Source organism: Sesamum indicum, linkage group LG1 (assembly GCF_000512975.1).
Source record: "Sesamum indicum cultivar Zhongzhi No. 13 linkage group LG1, S_indicum_v1.0, whole genome shotgun sequence".
Lineage (NCBI taxonomy): Eukaryota > Viridiplantae > Streptophyta > Magnoliopsida > Lamiales > Pedaliaceae > Sesamum > Sesamum indicum.
Genome location: NC_026145.1, coordinates 16440424 through 16455202, shown reverse-complemented (window position 1 = coordinate 16455202; position 14779 = coordinate 16440424). Strand labels below are relative to the sequence as shown.

Below are 14779 nucleotides of genomic sequence, written 5' to 3'. Positions count from 1 at the left end.
ATGATAAATAGTAACTCGCTTTTTAAAAAAGAGATGATTATATTTACACTCTTTACATATTGTCTTTTTATATAAACTATTTCTATCTTTTAGAAAATTACAAAAACCAACCTGACAACTTTAAAATTCGAAAAAGCCATTGTTGACTAGGTCAATCTTTAAAATAATTTTGTAAACATAGAAATGGCCTTATAAATGTTTCTGTAATTATCCAAAGGTAGAATGAGTGGTAAAATAATATTTATAAAAATGAGTAATATAACCCCATATATTTTTTATTATTTATATCAATTTTTAATTTAAATATAAATTATTATATTAATTTTTTTTAACTGAATCTCTATATAAATCACACATTTTAATAATTAAATATTAATTATTTAATTAATATACAAATTATCCCTCAGCAAATGTATCAACATGTAAAACAAAAACAAGAACATGCAAATTCTCTCATAGCAGCAGGCGGCTCCCTGATTTCATTACACATAAATGAAACTCTCTCTTGCAAGACTTGTCTAAAACCTCATCCTCTCTCATCTTGTGCACTCATTTTTCAGTGAAGATGAAGTCCACGCAGAAAAATCACGAACGACAGTGTGTATCTTCACTGTTGACTCCCTATCCATCATGCTCCAATAAACTACTGTCTTTGAGGGTTTCAATTATAGCCGTTCTAGGTTGACACGCACAAACGCAAATGATGCCTGATAGGGTTCTGCCAGCACTGCACCCACAGCCGAAGACAATACCTCCATGGAAGGAAGACCACTGATTCTACAGCTGTCTGAAAACTTAAACAATGAGAGCAGGAAAGAAATTATTGCCATTTTGATCCTCATGCAAGGCCATTAATTACTTAATATTGGATCTTTGAGCATGATTATTTTTATATTTTTATTAATTGGTTTAATACAATATCATAAAATATAATCATGGTGAATACAAAAAGAAAATTTTCAATTTTTTATTTAATTTAATAGTACCAATTCAATTTAAAAAGTGAATTGAAAATAACAGAAGTAAATGGTTTCTTTATCAATTAAATCAAATAATTATTATCAAATTATTTAAAAATAAAATTATATATGCTAACAATTCGATGATCAAAACATAAATAATATTATAAAATTTTAATGCTTTTGTAGTTGAATGAAGGAATTTATATTTACTTTAGAAAAAATATATATGTATTTATACACATTTATTGCACGTCACGATTTCTAGTTAAATATGAATTATATAAAGTAAAAATGTTTCAACGCAAAAGGAGAAAATACAAAACACTGACCATATTCTCACTTTATATACATACATAAATAGATGTTCATCAAAAGAAGAAAGAAAATTATACAATTCAAAAATAAAATCGGAGAATTTCACAATTACCTTAAAATTTGATGCATAACCATTGGGACAATGATGACATCAAAACATTGGGGCTTGGGGTAAAAAATAATAATATTTTTAATTTTGTTTCTTCCCAAAATGTGTTTTTATAATTTATTGATCAAAATGCCCTTAATAATATTTTGAGATTTATAGATGCACAAAAAAAAAAAAAAAAAAAAAAAAAAGTATGCACATTAAAAGGCATAGATATAATAAAATAAAAATAAACGAAATTATTGTAATTATAGATGAAAAATTAACATAGCAAAAAAGTGATACAAAGTAGTCATACAAAAGTAATAAGAACCGTGAAAAACCCGATTTCAATCAGAGTAACTAATTATAATGATTAAGAATTAGTAAAAAATAATATCATTCTTGTTTATTTATTTTTACTTGTACTCAAGAAAATTAATGTCTTCAATGTGAAGCATAGAGGTTGAGAGTCTGAGTCTGATGGCCAGACCGGGACCAAGAATGAGATGATTCTGACAGTCTTGCCTGTACATTTGCATTTTCCACCAAGTAAGGGAGTATGTATTTTTTCATCTCGCTGTAAGAAATTTCAAGATGACCACCCGACACGCTTACAAACTTCACTTTCCCAGCTTCATCCAATGTTTTCAGGCCAATCCAATCTTCGGTATAGAGGGTCGTCTGAAGGATTCGTTACAAAGACAGTTATATAATGTGGCTGTGTGTGTTTGTATTGTTCTTGCTAAGTATTCATTGATATACACCATATGTACGTGTAAGAAAATATGAAGGTGAACGATGAAATGCAGATACCTCTTGTGCAGGTAAGACGGTGTCCCAAGAACCATCTGGAAAATATCCAAACCAAGAGGTCTCTTTTGGGACCAGAATGTCATCCTTCTCGAACTGATTAGGACAGTGAAGAAAATAAAAGCTTGAGCCATGATTAATATTTTCAAGCACTAGACAGAATGTAAGAAATGTACGGTTTTGTGTAGTCAAGGAACAGAACTGAGCTTCTAACTTACCTTGATAAGCACTAAGTTCTCCAAGCTAGAAAAGCGCTCCTTGTACGTGGAATTCTTGTATATTTCATTATTAAGCTTAGGGAGGAACTTGCATCCTTTTCTGTACGCATCTATGTCCTGGCAAAGACAACGAGGTAAGACAGAACTATGTGCAACCCTGGCAGACAGATAAGTCCAAGTACTATGTTTAGCTTTTGAAGAGAGAAGACATTGACATTACATTTAGAGCATAGATCTTGGTGATGGAAAAATGCTAAACAAAATTTGTACTTATTTGTTCTAAATATATGACCGAGATTACATATGCTCTTCCTTCCCTTTCCTTCTCTCCATTATATTTAATATTCAAAGGGGGAGTCTAATATCTCCAGATGCTTACACGTGAAGATGCATAGGGAAACAGTAAAGACAACTGTTCTTCTCCATCGACAGCTTAAACATATAGTTGAAGTATGCTCAGACCTGATAAGTACGTAGGACCAAGTCTCTTTCCTACCAATTTATGGAAAAATCCACATTGCAGCCTCAGAAAAAATGCAGCGGAAATGTCCCACTGAGAGTTTTAAGGTGGAAGGACATTGTCGTAATTTGATGCCTCCATCATGCAGTAGAATTGGTGTATGAAAAGAAACAAAGTTGTAAAAGAAGATCGCTTACCGTGGGAATCTTGATGTAGGAAGCAGGGGCCAAGTGTTCCTGCCGTCACATAACGCTGAGACAATTCAAATTGTGCAATGTGTACGTAATTGAAGAGAATATTTGACTTGAGAACAAGGTAGCTAGCTAAATTACCAAGAATAAGTACTAATTGGAAAGGATATACATCAAAATAAAGGATATGTTGCAGCTGCACGAAGCAAAGCAGCATTTGATTTCCTTTATCAGTGGGAATGTGCAGAGTAGAATCTGTGTGACATTTAAATCAAACAATGAGCGGAGTAAATCGAACCTGAACAAAATTGCTGTAAATTGCCAACTCGATCAGAAGGTCCACTAGAATGCAAACCTCAGCTGACTGCCAAAGCAAGGCATAAGTAAACCAGATAGTCATAACAAACCGTTTCGATGTGGAAAGGAGATGAAGTTCTTCACGAAAATCAATAGGACTTTATGGGGCAAAAAACTCCTTATCATATAGAGTTTACCTGAGGATTCCGGAGAAAGTTGTTTAACATACAAGTTTATCTATTCTCATGGCTATTGTATTCATGTACTTAAGCATTATAAATTGAGTAGATAATTTTGGATGTATGAGTAGGAGCTAGGATCGCCCTAGGTAACAGTTAGTCCAATTTCACTGTATCCCCATCCCAAGCATGAATTATTCTACCAACTGATACTCTTTGATTCCAGAACATGACGACTTTAACTTATGAGCAGGATTGTAATATTAAATTTGCATCTCAAAAATCTTCAGCGCTCTTACTATTCTCCTCGCCAATGATACGAAACAAGAAATGGATATTGCAGAATATTTAACAATGATACAACGAAAACTCACTCCGCATAGGGGGACAGCTGCTATGCCAGCATGTGGACCTGCCAGAGATATAAGATTTCTCACCTGTGCCAATGTAAGAAATATGAAGTATACATGATCCTTAATTAGTTTGAAGAGTAACAAGAACTTTGGCATTAACTAAGCCTGACGGTACCAAGAAAATCAAGCTAACAGCCAATCAAGGCAATTTTTTAAAAAAAAAGATAACTCCGGAAACATCAAGTACTGGAATACAACAGAAATGACTTCGAGCATAAACAAAGTTTCCGTAAGGATTTTCAAGAAGGATGAAAGCTTTATCAGCGACTGCCCTGAAGAAGTTCAACTCGATCAATTTCAAAGGGATCCTTGACCTGGAATTTACTCTGAAAGTGTTACCTCTGTGAAGGTAGCTTTCCTTCACGACATTTTGTAAATCCAGGGATTAGAATTCCTACCAACTCTTAGCTCTCCTTCACACATTGGAGAAAAGGATGCAAAGATGGAAAATTGTGCCTAGAATCCTTTGAAGATGTCAATCTGGGTGATTGTTTTGAAGTATCAATGGAATTGCTGCTGCTCATTCGTTAAGTATTTTTAAGCAGAATTAGGCAGAAAGTGCAAGGTTGCCTGAATTGAGATCTTGCTGTTAATGTGCAGTTATGGTGAAAAAATATTTGTCATTTAGCAAGGTTATCCTACTACTTGAATTTCGCCTAACAGTAAATACTCCTGAAGAATCAAACTGCAAGAAATAAATGCAAGTTCAATAGAATAATATTCACCTTGAATTGAATCGTATATTGAAGAAAGTAGGGGTTACCACTCAGGTACAAACATCAAAGATATAACATTGTGCTTTCTAACATCAGGTCCGTTACTGTTTGTATAAAGATAGTGTGATGTGCTACAATTTGGTCAGTTATCAGTTACGCAAAATGTGGAAATTAAAAGAATTCGATAAAAGGAACGTAATAAAGAATGATGACTTGATAATCCATAGAAGTATTGTTGCTAAAATTATTTATTGAAGTGCCTCAGATCAGTCCTTACAGGAGGTCCTCCATCACAGAACTCAACGACTCCTCTGCCAACCATATTACCCTGAAAAGCATGAGATTAGAAAGAAATGTCCATCAAGATGTCAAACCATGTGAAGAGTATAAAAGAATGGCAGTAAATACTTGGCTCATTATCAGTTATCACTATTATGACTTCACATTTTTGCTACCCAAAGGAAAAAATAGTTCAAATGTCATGTACAGCATTGATTTGGACTTCATTGAGCATAACATTCTATTTCCTTATCATAGAGCACAGAAACAGAACTTTGCACCTGGATTCTGGAAATTCTACATTAGTACAGAAGTTTGAAAAAAATAACAAGATTCTGCACAAAGGACATGATTGATGGATGTCGAAATATATTTTCACCTGGGAGAGCCCGATGATGTTGTAACCTTGACTGAGCTCACTCATTTGCTTCACCTGTAGGTTGAAGGCATCCTGTCTGAGAAAGGATTTCCAGGACAATAAAGTGAACTCTTCAGACAAAGCTAGAATACCTTCTCACAAGCAATGGCTGTCTACATCATAGAACCAAAAGGTTAAGTCAATTGTCATTTTACTGTTCATAGAGATGCATAAATTGGCACGTATTTTCATGGATAACCAACGAACCTGTTTAAAGAAGGGCATTGTCCATGAATCCCATGCACCATTTCCAATTTCGCTGCAGAAAAACGGAAGAAAAACCAAGAGGTAGAGTGATGATTAGACTAGAAACCAAAACCAAATCCATTGTTAGAAGAAAAAGGAAGCAACCCATAGCTAAGAAATAACTATGCTCAGGAGACAGAGCAACGCCTATAAGCACAAATTCTTCTTCAATCTCTTATCCTCGATAAGATAAACTTATTCAGTCTTTTCTGGGAAAGCTATTACAAGAAACATACAAGGCTCATTCTTTGTGAAAAGAGAGAGATCAGAAGAAGCCTTCAGTCAGAGCTTTATTCCAGTGCATTCGAAGGAATAGAAAACCCAGTATTCAATGCCTGCAATCGTTTTGGACTTACTTGGGCCGTCAAAATATTGGTAATGCTTAAGCAGATATCTTGACATATAAATAGGTTTTGATGCACCTTTTACATCCATTTCCAGTAAAACCGAAATGAAAGTATGTAGATAGATATATGCTTTATCTAGTTTAGACTAAAGTCTTACACAATTGAAGCAATAAGAGCTTACATGCAATATCCCTGCGAACCAGACCAATTACTAAGAAGAGTGGTAAAATGTGCGACTCCTCTATTCCTGCAGCTGTCCGAGATTCCTGCAATATTTTTTGAAATGGAAAATCATATCTAGTTACTCAATGAGGACTCATAAGTTAGTCGATGCAACCGCAAAAATTCTATAAGGTTCCATTCTGAATTATGATAACCGGAATGTAATGGGGACAAAAAAGGAAAAGAAAATGTCGGCGTGGACAAGACAAGAACCACCAACAAAAGCAACACCAAGATCCGACAATGCTTTAATTGATCCCAGTCGTACACAGTTTCTCTTACTCATTCCCTTGCTTTTTACCAAATATTATTCAACAATGCAGAAACTAACACACATGAGATGTAAACGGCATTTGAAGCATCCATCTGCCTAGCCTGTCAAGAGGGAAGATAAAATGTGGAAATGCAGAGCCTTTTGGGAAATGGGTTCTGAGCATAAGTCATTAGGAAATAAGAGAAAAGTCGAAAGAAGATTAAGAAAGATCGCATCTTTGTTCTTTCCAGAGTTGACCATTTCCAAGAAAGACAAAAACAGTAACTGAAAAGCACCAAATTGATCTCCAACAGGCCCAAAAATCATCAAAACATAGCAAGCAAGAGAAAGATTCTGGTTCTAAACTGGCAATTAAAGGTAGAATCACTAACTTCTAAAGTGGCCGCAAACATAATTATTAACTACGTCAAGAACAGAAAGTGTACACAAAACTAAGATAGCATTCACTCCAACAACAATCGATCAGTACGGTATACACACTGATGAAATATAACCCACAACAAATCAAACAAAGCCAAAGACAGCAAATCATCAAACCACAATATAACAGTATACAAGCAAACCTAACACAACCCAGAGAAAATTACCATGGAAGACGACAAAGGGAATGGAATACGCAGTTCGTGGAACCAGAAACAATGCAACTGCGTAAACTACGGTGACCGTTATCAAGAAACACTTCAAAGTGGCCATCTATTCTGCAAAAAGGGAGTTCGGATAAGCTGATTTAAGTGGCCAATTCTTTTCCAAGTCCCAGAAATTTTTACAGTTTGCGTGTGAAAAATGTTCGTTGGCTTTTCTCTTTCCTTTTTCTCTCTTTCTTCTTGATAATTGGTTGGTAGATATGAGACATAGTAAACAAATCAAGAAACGTGGGGAACGAAGGAACGAACAGATTATCCATGCGGAGTTGACTATTCAAGAATTGTAAATGAATTATTAAATATTTTCTCACTTTTTCATGTGATAATTTGTCATTTAGTTGCTAATACAAGAACTTTTGGGTAAGACCAAAATATTTGGGGGCAAATCAGTACTACGTGCATTTCTCCATTGTATCTTTGACTTTCGTGGCCAAATCTACAAGAAAATGGTGGGCCTTTTTATTATTATTATTATTATTTTTTTTTAAATTGTGCTTTTTTGAATTTTTATCATTCTTGAGTGGTAAAATGATAAACACATATTATGTTTGGCATTTTAGTTCATTGAATCTAAGGGTGACTGACTTTTAAAAAATATCATCCACTCAATTAATTTATTATACATCTATCAAGTATAATATTTATAAATTCAAAACAAAATAAATAAATGAATAACTTATCATACATCTTATTATTTATTAAGTGAAGGGAGTTTGAATAAATACGTTTAGTTTAGTAGATGTGTATATACATTTATATACGTGAATTTTGAAATTTTTATACGAAATAATCACCTATTTTGGAGTACTTTATTAATTTAAGCCGTATAATTACATTATAGAAAAATACATTGTATAAGAAAATAATTAAATGTCACTTAAATTTCTCATATTTATTTGATGAAATGAAAAAAAACAAATTACCTTTAAGGAGAAGAAAAATTGAATTAATTAAAAAATAAAAAAGCAAAGAAATTGGAGAAAGCAAAAAAGGAAAAGAAATGGCAGAGGTTGACCGAAATGACAGCTCAGATATCTGCAATTCTATTTATCACCTTCACTCGCTCACACCACTTCACTTTCCGTACATAAACACCCAGAGATTTTGGTCACCGGAATCCTTCAGAACCAAAACCTTTCTACCCCCTTAACATGCACTCTTGGTGACAATTAACAATTCAAATCCAAACCAGGTATTATTTCTTGATGGTTTTCATGAACCCATTTGTTTTCCGGCTGTTTGCTTTGCTGAGATTTGCTTGATATGTCGTCAATTTTGATTTAATGGAATTTTGGGTTTTGAAGGAATTTTTTATCGGTGAATCAAGATGGAATTTTTTGAGTTTTTTTTTTTTCATAATTCCTTCCTTCTTCTTCCAATTCATTCTGTTTTGTCGTTTGATTAGGACTTGAAGCCTGATCATCTTCGTTAAAGTTTAATTTGATGAGTTATTTTTTATTTTTTATTTTTGCTTCAAATTCTATGTTTTCGCCATATTTGTGCTTACGCTTTACTCAACTGGGCAGCCCATAAATATCTAAGCATACGTGTTTATGTATGTATATGTCTGTGTGTTTATATACGGTGCTTGGGCATTGATTTGAGTATGAATGTCGAAAGTTCGGGAATCATATAAGATTTTATGGATTTTAATTAAAGACTGACAAATCAAAACCAAACCCATGAGAATTTTTGTTGGGCGCAACTGAGATAAATGGTGTGTGTATATATATGAGATGTGGTTGATCAAATCTTTGTTGGATTTTATTTATATGGATAGCGAAGCTTGTTGCGTACATGGCGACTAGAGTTTATTTAATGCAGCCGATGCGAGGATTACTATCTTATATGCCCACATTTATGCCTTAACTGATGGTAATCTCCTTTTGTTTGCATACCCCATGCGGTATACACGTGTGACATTAATATGTTTTCTCATTGTATGCAGTGCCGCGTGTATGTCTTATCATGCTTGTAATAGATGGTAACCTCATTGAAGATGTTCGCACACGTGTGGAAAGATTTCTTTTTTTTCAATTCATCGGAGTTATCATCTTGTTGTCTAACTTAAATCTTTTAGTTGGATGAATTATATGGGATTAAGAGTTAAGAAGACTACAACCTGGTAAAATAGACTTCTGTTGTTTTAGGTGCTATCAGAGTGGACTTTGAGTATTATCCATGTTGATTGAGAGAATTGTTATGATGTTTGAGGTCAAGACGAGACTCGTTACTGACAAGCATCATAACAATTTGAGAAATCATGCTTTTGTCAAGTGAGAGAAACCATATCCATACAATCATTAATCTGTACTTGCTTTATTGATACACGAGGATGGTGTGCTGAAACCTTGTTTCTTGGATCCAGACCCCTAACCCAAGTCTTTCATGATAAATTTGGTCAGATTTTCTGGTTTCTTTGATATTCTTTTTCAAAGTTATTTGTTATTTCTTTAGGAGATTCTGTTGTAAATCTTTTCTGGATTCTTCAGTCAGTGCTGTTAATCTTTTTATTGATTATAATTGGGATGTGGGAAAATATTCTTTTAGATGTCTGGAATTTGGACAGAGTTTGTTTATTAGTATGTGCCCTGTTCAAGTAGGCATGCATCTCTTTGCTTGTTTGTAGTTTATCTTTTTACGTGGTAGCCATATGTCTGCGCCAATACGAGCTTTATTGCTGAGTTAATAGCGGTGCGATTTGGTTAGCTGATTGTTTTCCTAAAATCAATCATTTCATGATTGGCTGTAACATTCTGCCCATTATGTTGAAATGGCATTTCATTAGTCTGTATAGGTTTCATACTTTTTATGTCATGAGGCTGTTCGATTTATGTTTTGTGCAATCTAATTGTGAGCAATACATTATTGACTTCATTTACTGCAGCTGCTCTGTGTATTCTTGTTTTGATGCATATGCTCAGAATGAGCTGATTTGATTGTATTGCCTGATGGGAATTGAGATGGACATTGGTAAAAGATTAGAAGCTAAGATGGAAGCTTCAGCCTATAAGGGGACTGGAATATTTGCCAAAGAACTTGAAGATGAGCTTATGAAATTTACAATGAAGTCTGAGGACAATAAAGTCGATGCACACTTGATTGAGAAGACTGAGGAAGTCCTGCGGAATACTGAGGATGTCAACATTACAGACTGCACAAAATCTTTGGGCAATGAGCTGGTGGAAGCAGCATACCAGGACACAACTGAGAGCTCAAGTTCATTTGATGACAGCGATTCTGGAGTTGAGAATGTTGATACCTTGGGTGACTCTGAAGCTTCGTCAGATTTTCATGGTGATACTGCATCGGCACTAGATATTGATGGATCTGGTGAAAAGTTTAGAATGAGGTATGCAGCTTTTCTTTCCACTTACTGTTTCTTGAAGTCCTTGCTTGTTCGCCCCCATAAACCGAGTTATGAAAATTATTACACTCTTAAAGACACTATTTGTCTGAGTGAAATTTTAAATTTATTAGAAAATCAGTGGCCTTGGATTGGCAGAGGGTCAGCGAAAGGTGCTTAGAAGAGCCAAAGAATTTCAGTGGTTGAATTGCTCTGGCGCATTGTATAGTCAAAGTTAAGGGGCTGGTGGGATTTGTGTAAGTGGATTATGTCTTCACTATTCAACTAGGACAAGTCGTAATAAGAGGTCCACCACCCATAATAAGATCACATTAAACAGCTATGGGGATGTGATCTTTGTCCCATACAAAAATCAAAAACTATGTGGGTTCATTTGTTAGCATAAGGAAATGGAGTTGTATGATTGTTGTTCATGTGTCAGTTTGGGGGAAATCTAGAGGTAGACAAATGGTTGCATAATATGAATGTCTGGTAGCTTTGGGCAGGAACATGTTTGTTTCATTTTTCTTCTTAGAACTCCCTGTTTGGCTGCTCTCCAGTAAGGTGAATTGAACTCCAACAGGATCCTAGCTATTGCATGATTCAGCCTTCATCAGTTTGATTGATGTCTGAATTAATATTTTTTCAAATAAAGAATGGAAGAACATATTTAAAGTCTTACAATTTATATATTTTACTCGCATCACACTACAAATACTCATCTTAGCCTGCCACTTCTGATCTTAGGAAGAGGAAGCTGACCAGTCATTGGAGGTCATTTGTTCAACCTCTTATGTGGCGTTGTAAGTGGGTTGAGTTGCAAATTCAGAAGTTGCAGTCACAAGCCCAACAATATGACAGAGAACTTGAAGCATACAATAAGCAAAAGCAGATTCAGTTAGAGAACTCTATTTTGGTAGATGGAGTTAAATCACTTCCATTTTCCCAGACCAATGCTAGAAGTGACATCCTGAAGAGGAAGAAAAGAAGAACAACAGAAGCAACAATGGATGTAGCAGCATATATGTCTCATCACAACCTTTTTTCATATTATGGTAGAAATGTCCTCTCTGTTGCTATCAAATTTTGTCTTGGTTCCTCAGTTAAGCCTGGTACATGGTGTTTTGCAGAAAATAGGAAGTCCTTTACTGAAGGTGCCCTCATGAGTAATGAGTTGAAGAATCCAGGTGAGAGATGATCTTCTTCATTAGTTTCCTGCCTTGATATGTGCATGTTGAACAAACGGTGTGTCCCGAATGATGGTCTAAAAGCTTTTCTGATATACTCATATCACTATGATCTGATCTCTTGGTTCCTTAAGCTTTCTATATTGCATTGCTCCAAGATGAGTCTTACCTGTATCACTTTGTCTGATTAGGTCCCTTCCTCATGCTTTCTATGTCGCATTTCCTCTCTTCTCACTCTCATATTTTCCTTCACATGTTCTTCAGCTGGTCACTAGTCAAAATTTACTTTAGGTTATTCTGCAATTGCCTTATAAATCCTCGTTTGATTTTAAGATTGTTAGCCAATCTTATTTAAGTTGCATGAGTTTTCATGTGCTATACTTTCTTCAAAATATTTGTTAGCTTGGATCTTCTGGTGTTGAAACATGGCAGATGCATCTGATTTTGTGCTTTTATAATGTTGGTCTATTTGACTATAACCTAGATAGTTGAGATATTTTTTCTTATAGATGATGGTTTTTACTTTTTATTCTTCTCTTTCTTTTTGCTCTGAATTTTGACGGAGAAGCTACTCGGAAAGTCTACACTGAGGATGAGTTTTGGATTAATGATGAGCTATTATCCATTGCACCTGGAGATGGTGATAATTCTTTAGAACACATACTCGGGAAGATTGACTATTTGCAATCACAAGTTGGGAAGCTGAAGAGCAGAGTTGACAAGGTAATGCATGAAAATGCTGGAAAGTTTTCTGGCACCGAGGACTTGACCTTGCCTATGGCATGTAATGCCTCACCTCCAAACAGTGGGGACAGAATGGCTGTAGGAACTTATATTGCATCTCAGCTTATATCTGAGTATAGCATGGGCAATGCACTCGTGCCTGAAAGTGCAGTTACAAGTCAAGGAGATGTTGCTACCGACGCTAATGGAAGTAAAGATCATGCTTGTTTTGCAGATGCACATGAAAATGTGAGTTTTTTATCAATGCTCCCTTGCTTTCACGTCATTACCTTTCTTCTTCTCATACCATGTTTTCACCTGAATGCCATATATTATTCCTGAGGTCTTTGTATTGGTCTGCGAAAATATTCTTCTGAAACACAGTGTATCATGCTAAGGCTCCATGTGTATGTCACTTTTAGCTTCATGGTAAGAATTTTGTAGTTGACTTATTGCACGTGAGTTATTGTAAGTTGTTTCACTTCTCAATTCATACTTCTTTCACTTATTGACACGCTATCTTCAGTTCCATTGTCATGTTGGTTCGCCCATACAGGAGATGAAAATGGGACATTTGTAGTGAATATAAGTTCTGTGGCAGTTATTTTGCAATATACGTTCGTTCATATTTTTTGCACCATAGCTCTTGTAATTGTATGTCCTCAAGGTGCTACATTGGTGATGTTTTTAAAATACGGATATAGTACTTCTAGCGGAACTCAAATTTTGTTGGAGGCATGATCTCAAAATTTTATATTAGATGTTTATACTCATAAAATCTTTTTGCCTTCAGGATGAAGATGGAGTTCTTATTGATAATGAGAGGGTTAAGGAAGAGATGAACAGTTTCGAGGAAGTGAAGATTACCCCAATCCAAACGCCTTTGGTGCTTAAGGATGGGTCGGGTAATACCACCCCTCCAGTCCAGGGAGAACCTGATCTGCCCACAGATGATCAACCACCTCCCAAAATTCGTTCTATCGCAAAGCTTACTGCCCCGAAAAGCAAGAAGAAGAGGGGGAGAAGAAAAGTTGCTGGGCGGCGGAGGTGAAGTTAGTTTCCTAATAACCGGGTGCAATTTGTCTTTGATGAGAAAGTAAGAAGTGATCAAAGATGGAGTCTTAGGAAGAGAAAAGCAGTACTTTACATTAAACCTGCAAAATGTCACAACCCAACTTATGAATTCAGCCTGCAAATAGGACCACATTTTTGTGAAGAAAAATGTTGATTCTTGTTTTTCCTTTCACTCTGTAGATTCTGGATTTGTCCATTCTTTGCTATGCATCTCACATATCGATGCCTTGTAGAAATTGATAAATCTGCATATACCTTTCAAGGAACGTGTATTCCATAGTATAATTTTTATGGCAAATTTATGTAAATTTCAACTTTAGTAATAATTCTGATGTCCCTAGAACTTACATAGTTGAACTACTTAATGTTGGATAAGTATGAGAATATAGTGGCAATAGATCAATCAAATTCTGCATTTTGCTTGTAAATTTATGATGCGACATTACTAAGAAACATCTTCCTGGATATCTTGGCGGAAATGAGAGCCAGCACGGTGGCTGATGGAATGAAAATGACATCAGGGATGGCCTTGATGAGCTTTAGCTGTGGGACACTCTCACTGGCTCTCTTGGCCGCCATAGCAGCCGGAGGTGTCAATATTCCAGTTATGAGGGTGGAATCATCCAGCTTGCTGAGATTCACCTTCTTCTTCATGAATTCAGTGAAAACTCTCTTCTTCTCTGATTCGTCTGCCCCCTTCCATTCTCTGAAACATTCCTGTTCCAAATTGTGAGTTAGAAGCCATTATACTACAGGTATGTGCATGGGATAATGTGTGTCTGTTTTGGGATTCCACCTGAACTGACCTTTCTTGAAATGATCAGTCTATCTACCAAATCTGCCGTATGTATGCATGTGTGTGTGTGTGTGTGTGTGAGAGAGAGAGAGAGAGAGAGAGAGAGACCTCAACTTCCTTTGGGGAAGGAGTATCATAATGTTTACCAGGCAATGCAGCATTGACAGTGCTGAAAATACATTGAAGGGAATGGTTAGAACTTAGAACTGAACTGAGAAGTCATCTAACTCAAAAAAAGTGTGAACAAAGAAATCTTACCTGAAGGTATCAAGAATTGCCATATGGAATTCCTCAAAAGTTTTGATCTCCTTCTCTACGAACTGTCTGTGAAGTGTTCCGATCACCAAGCCCAGCATCTGCTGCGTTGGCAAACCTGCCATTTTGCACAAAACAAATGCCCAAAACACTAATTTGGTAACAAGAGACAAGTTGTAACCAAATTGTAGGACAAACTGCGAGAGTTTCTGACCTTTTCCCATGAAACTCATGATCATACCCATCTTGGAAATACTGATATAAGAAATAAGAATGGGAATGACATATATATGTATAGAGACAGACCGGGGTGGGG

At 35.6% G+C, this 14779-nt stretch overlaps 3 protein-coding genes across 6 annotated transcripts; 1 reads left to right on the top strand and 2 right to left on the bottom strand.

Moving 5' to 3' along the window:
• Positions 1632 to 7306, bottom strand: LOC105170550 (palmitoyl-protein thioesterase 1). Its single transcript, XM_011091356.2, has 12 exons — positions 7026 to 7306; positions 6124 to 6208; positions 5557 to 5608; positions 5442 to 5462; positions 5311 to 5364; positions 4930 to 4980; positions 3898 to 3960; positions 3346 to 3411; positions 3054 to 3092; positions 2397 to 2513; positions 2182 to 2274; positions 1632 to 2049 (listed from the first exon to the last, which is right to left on the bottom strand). Exons 1-12 carry the CDS (start codon positions 7129 to 7131, stop codon positions 1813 to 1815), a joined length of 984 nt encoding a protein of 327 aa, XP_011089658.1. The 5' UTR covers positions 7132 to 7306; the 3' UTR covers positions 1632 to 1812.
• LOC105170520 lies at positions 8120 to 13419 on the top strand. 3 transcript variants are annotated; one of them, XM_011091337.2, is made up of 6 exons: positions 8120 to 8274; positions 10007 to 10434; positions 11176 to 11483; positions 11559 to 11615; positions 12184 to 12587; positions 13132 to 13419. In XM_011091337.2, the coding sequence occupies exons 2-6, from the start codon at positions 10034 to 10036 to the stop codon at positions 13387 to 13389; spliced, it is 1428 nt and encodes a 475-aa protein (XP_011089639.1). In that variant the 5' UTR covers positions 8120 to 8274; positions 10007 to 10033; the 3' UTR covers positions 13390 to 13419. The 3 variants fall into 3 exon arrangements, with proteins under 3 accessions (XP_011089639.1, XP_011089646.1, XP_011089622.1); XM_011091344.2 differs by having other exon boundaries at positions 8121 to 8274; positions 10046 to 10434; XM_011091320.2 differs by having other exon boundaries at positions 8121 to 8274; positions 9970 to 10434.
• Positions 13421 to 14709, bottom strand: LOC105170510. Of its 2 annotated transcripts, none has more exons than XM_011091299.2 (4): positions 14678 to 14709; positions 14467 to 14581; positions 14317 to 14377; positions 13421 to 14129 (listed from the first exon to the last, which is right to left on the bottom strand). In XM_011091299.2, the coding sequence occupies exons 1-4, from the start codon at positions 14706 to 14708 to the stop codon at positions 13842 to 13844; spliced, it is 495 nt and encodes a 164-aa protein (XP_011089601.1). In that variant the 5' UTR covers position 14709; the 3' UTR covers positions 13421 to 13841. The 2 variants fall into 2 exon arrangements, with proteins under 2 accessions (XP_011089601.1, XP_011089610.1); XM_011091308.2 differs by having other exon boundaries at positions 14323 to 14377.

Excerpts from the sequence above, each read along its gene's own strand:
- LOC105170550 (XM_011091356.2), bottom strand. The coding sequence starts at position 7,131 with ATGGCCACTTTGAAGTGTTTCTTGATAACGGTCACCGTAGTTTACGCA. Across the intron at positions 5,463-5,556 it reads CAATGCCCTTCTTTAAACAG|ACAGCCATTGCTTGTGAGAA; the intron begins GTTCGTTGGTTA and ends TCTATGATGTAG. Across the intron at positions 4,981-5,310 it reads ACATCATCGGGCTCTCCCAG|GGTAATATGGTTGGCAGAGG; the intron begins GTGAAAATATAT and ends CATGCTTTTCAG.
- LOC105170520 (XM_011091337.2), top strand. The coding sequence starts at position 10,034 with ATGGGAATTGAGATGGACATTGGTAAAAGATTAGAAGCTAAGATGGAA. Across the intron at positions 10,435-11,175 it reads GGTGAAAAGTTTAGAATGAG|GAAGAGGAAGCTGACCAGTC; the intron begins GTATGCAGCTTT and ends TTCTGATCTTAG. Across the intron at positions 11,484-11,558 it reads CAACCTTTTTTCATATTATG|AAAATAGGAAGTCCTTTACT; the intron begins GTAGAAATGTCC and ends GGTGTTTTGCAG.
- LOC105170510 (XM_011091299.2), bottom strand. The coding sequence starts at position 14,708 with ATGGGTATGATCATGAGTTTCATGGGAAAAG. Across the intron at positions 14,582-14,677 it reads CATGAGTTTCATGGGAAAAG|GTTTGCCAACGCAGCAGATG; the intron begins GTCAGAAACTCT and ends GCAAAATGGCAG. Across the intron at positions 14,378-14,466 it reads GCAATTCTTGATACCTTCAG|CACTGTCAATGCTGCATTGC; the intron begins GTAAGATTTCTT and ends ATGTATTTTCAG.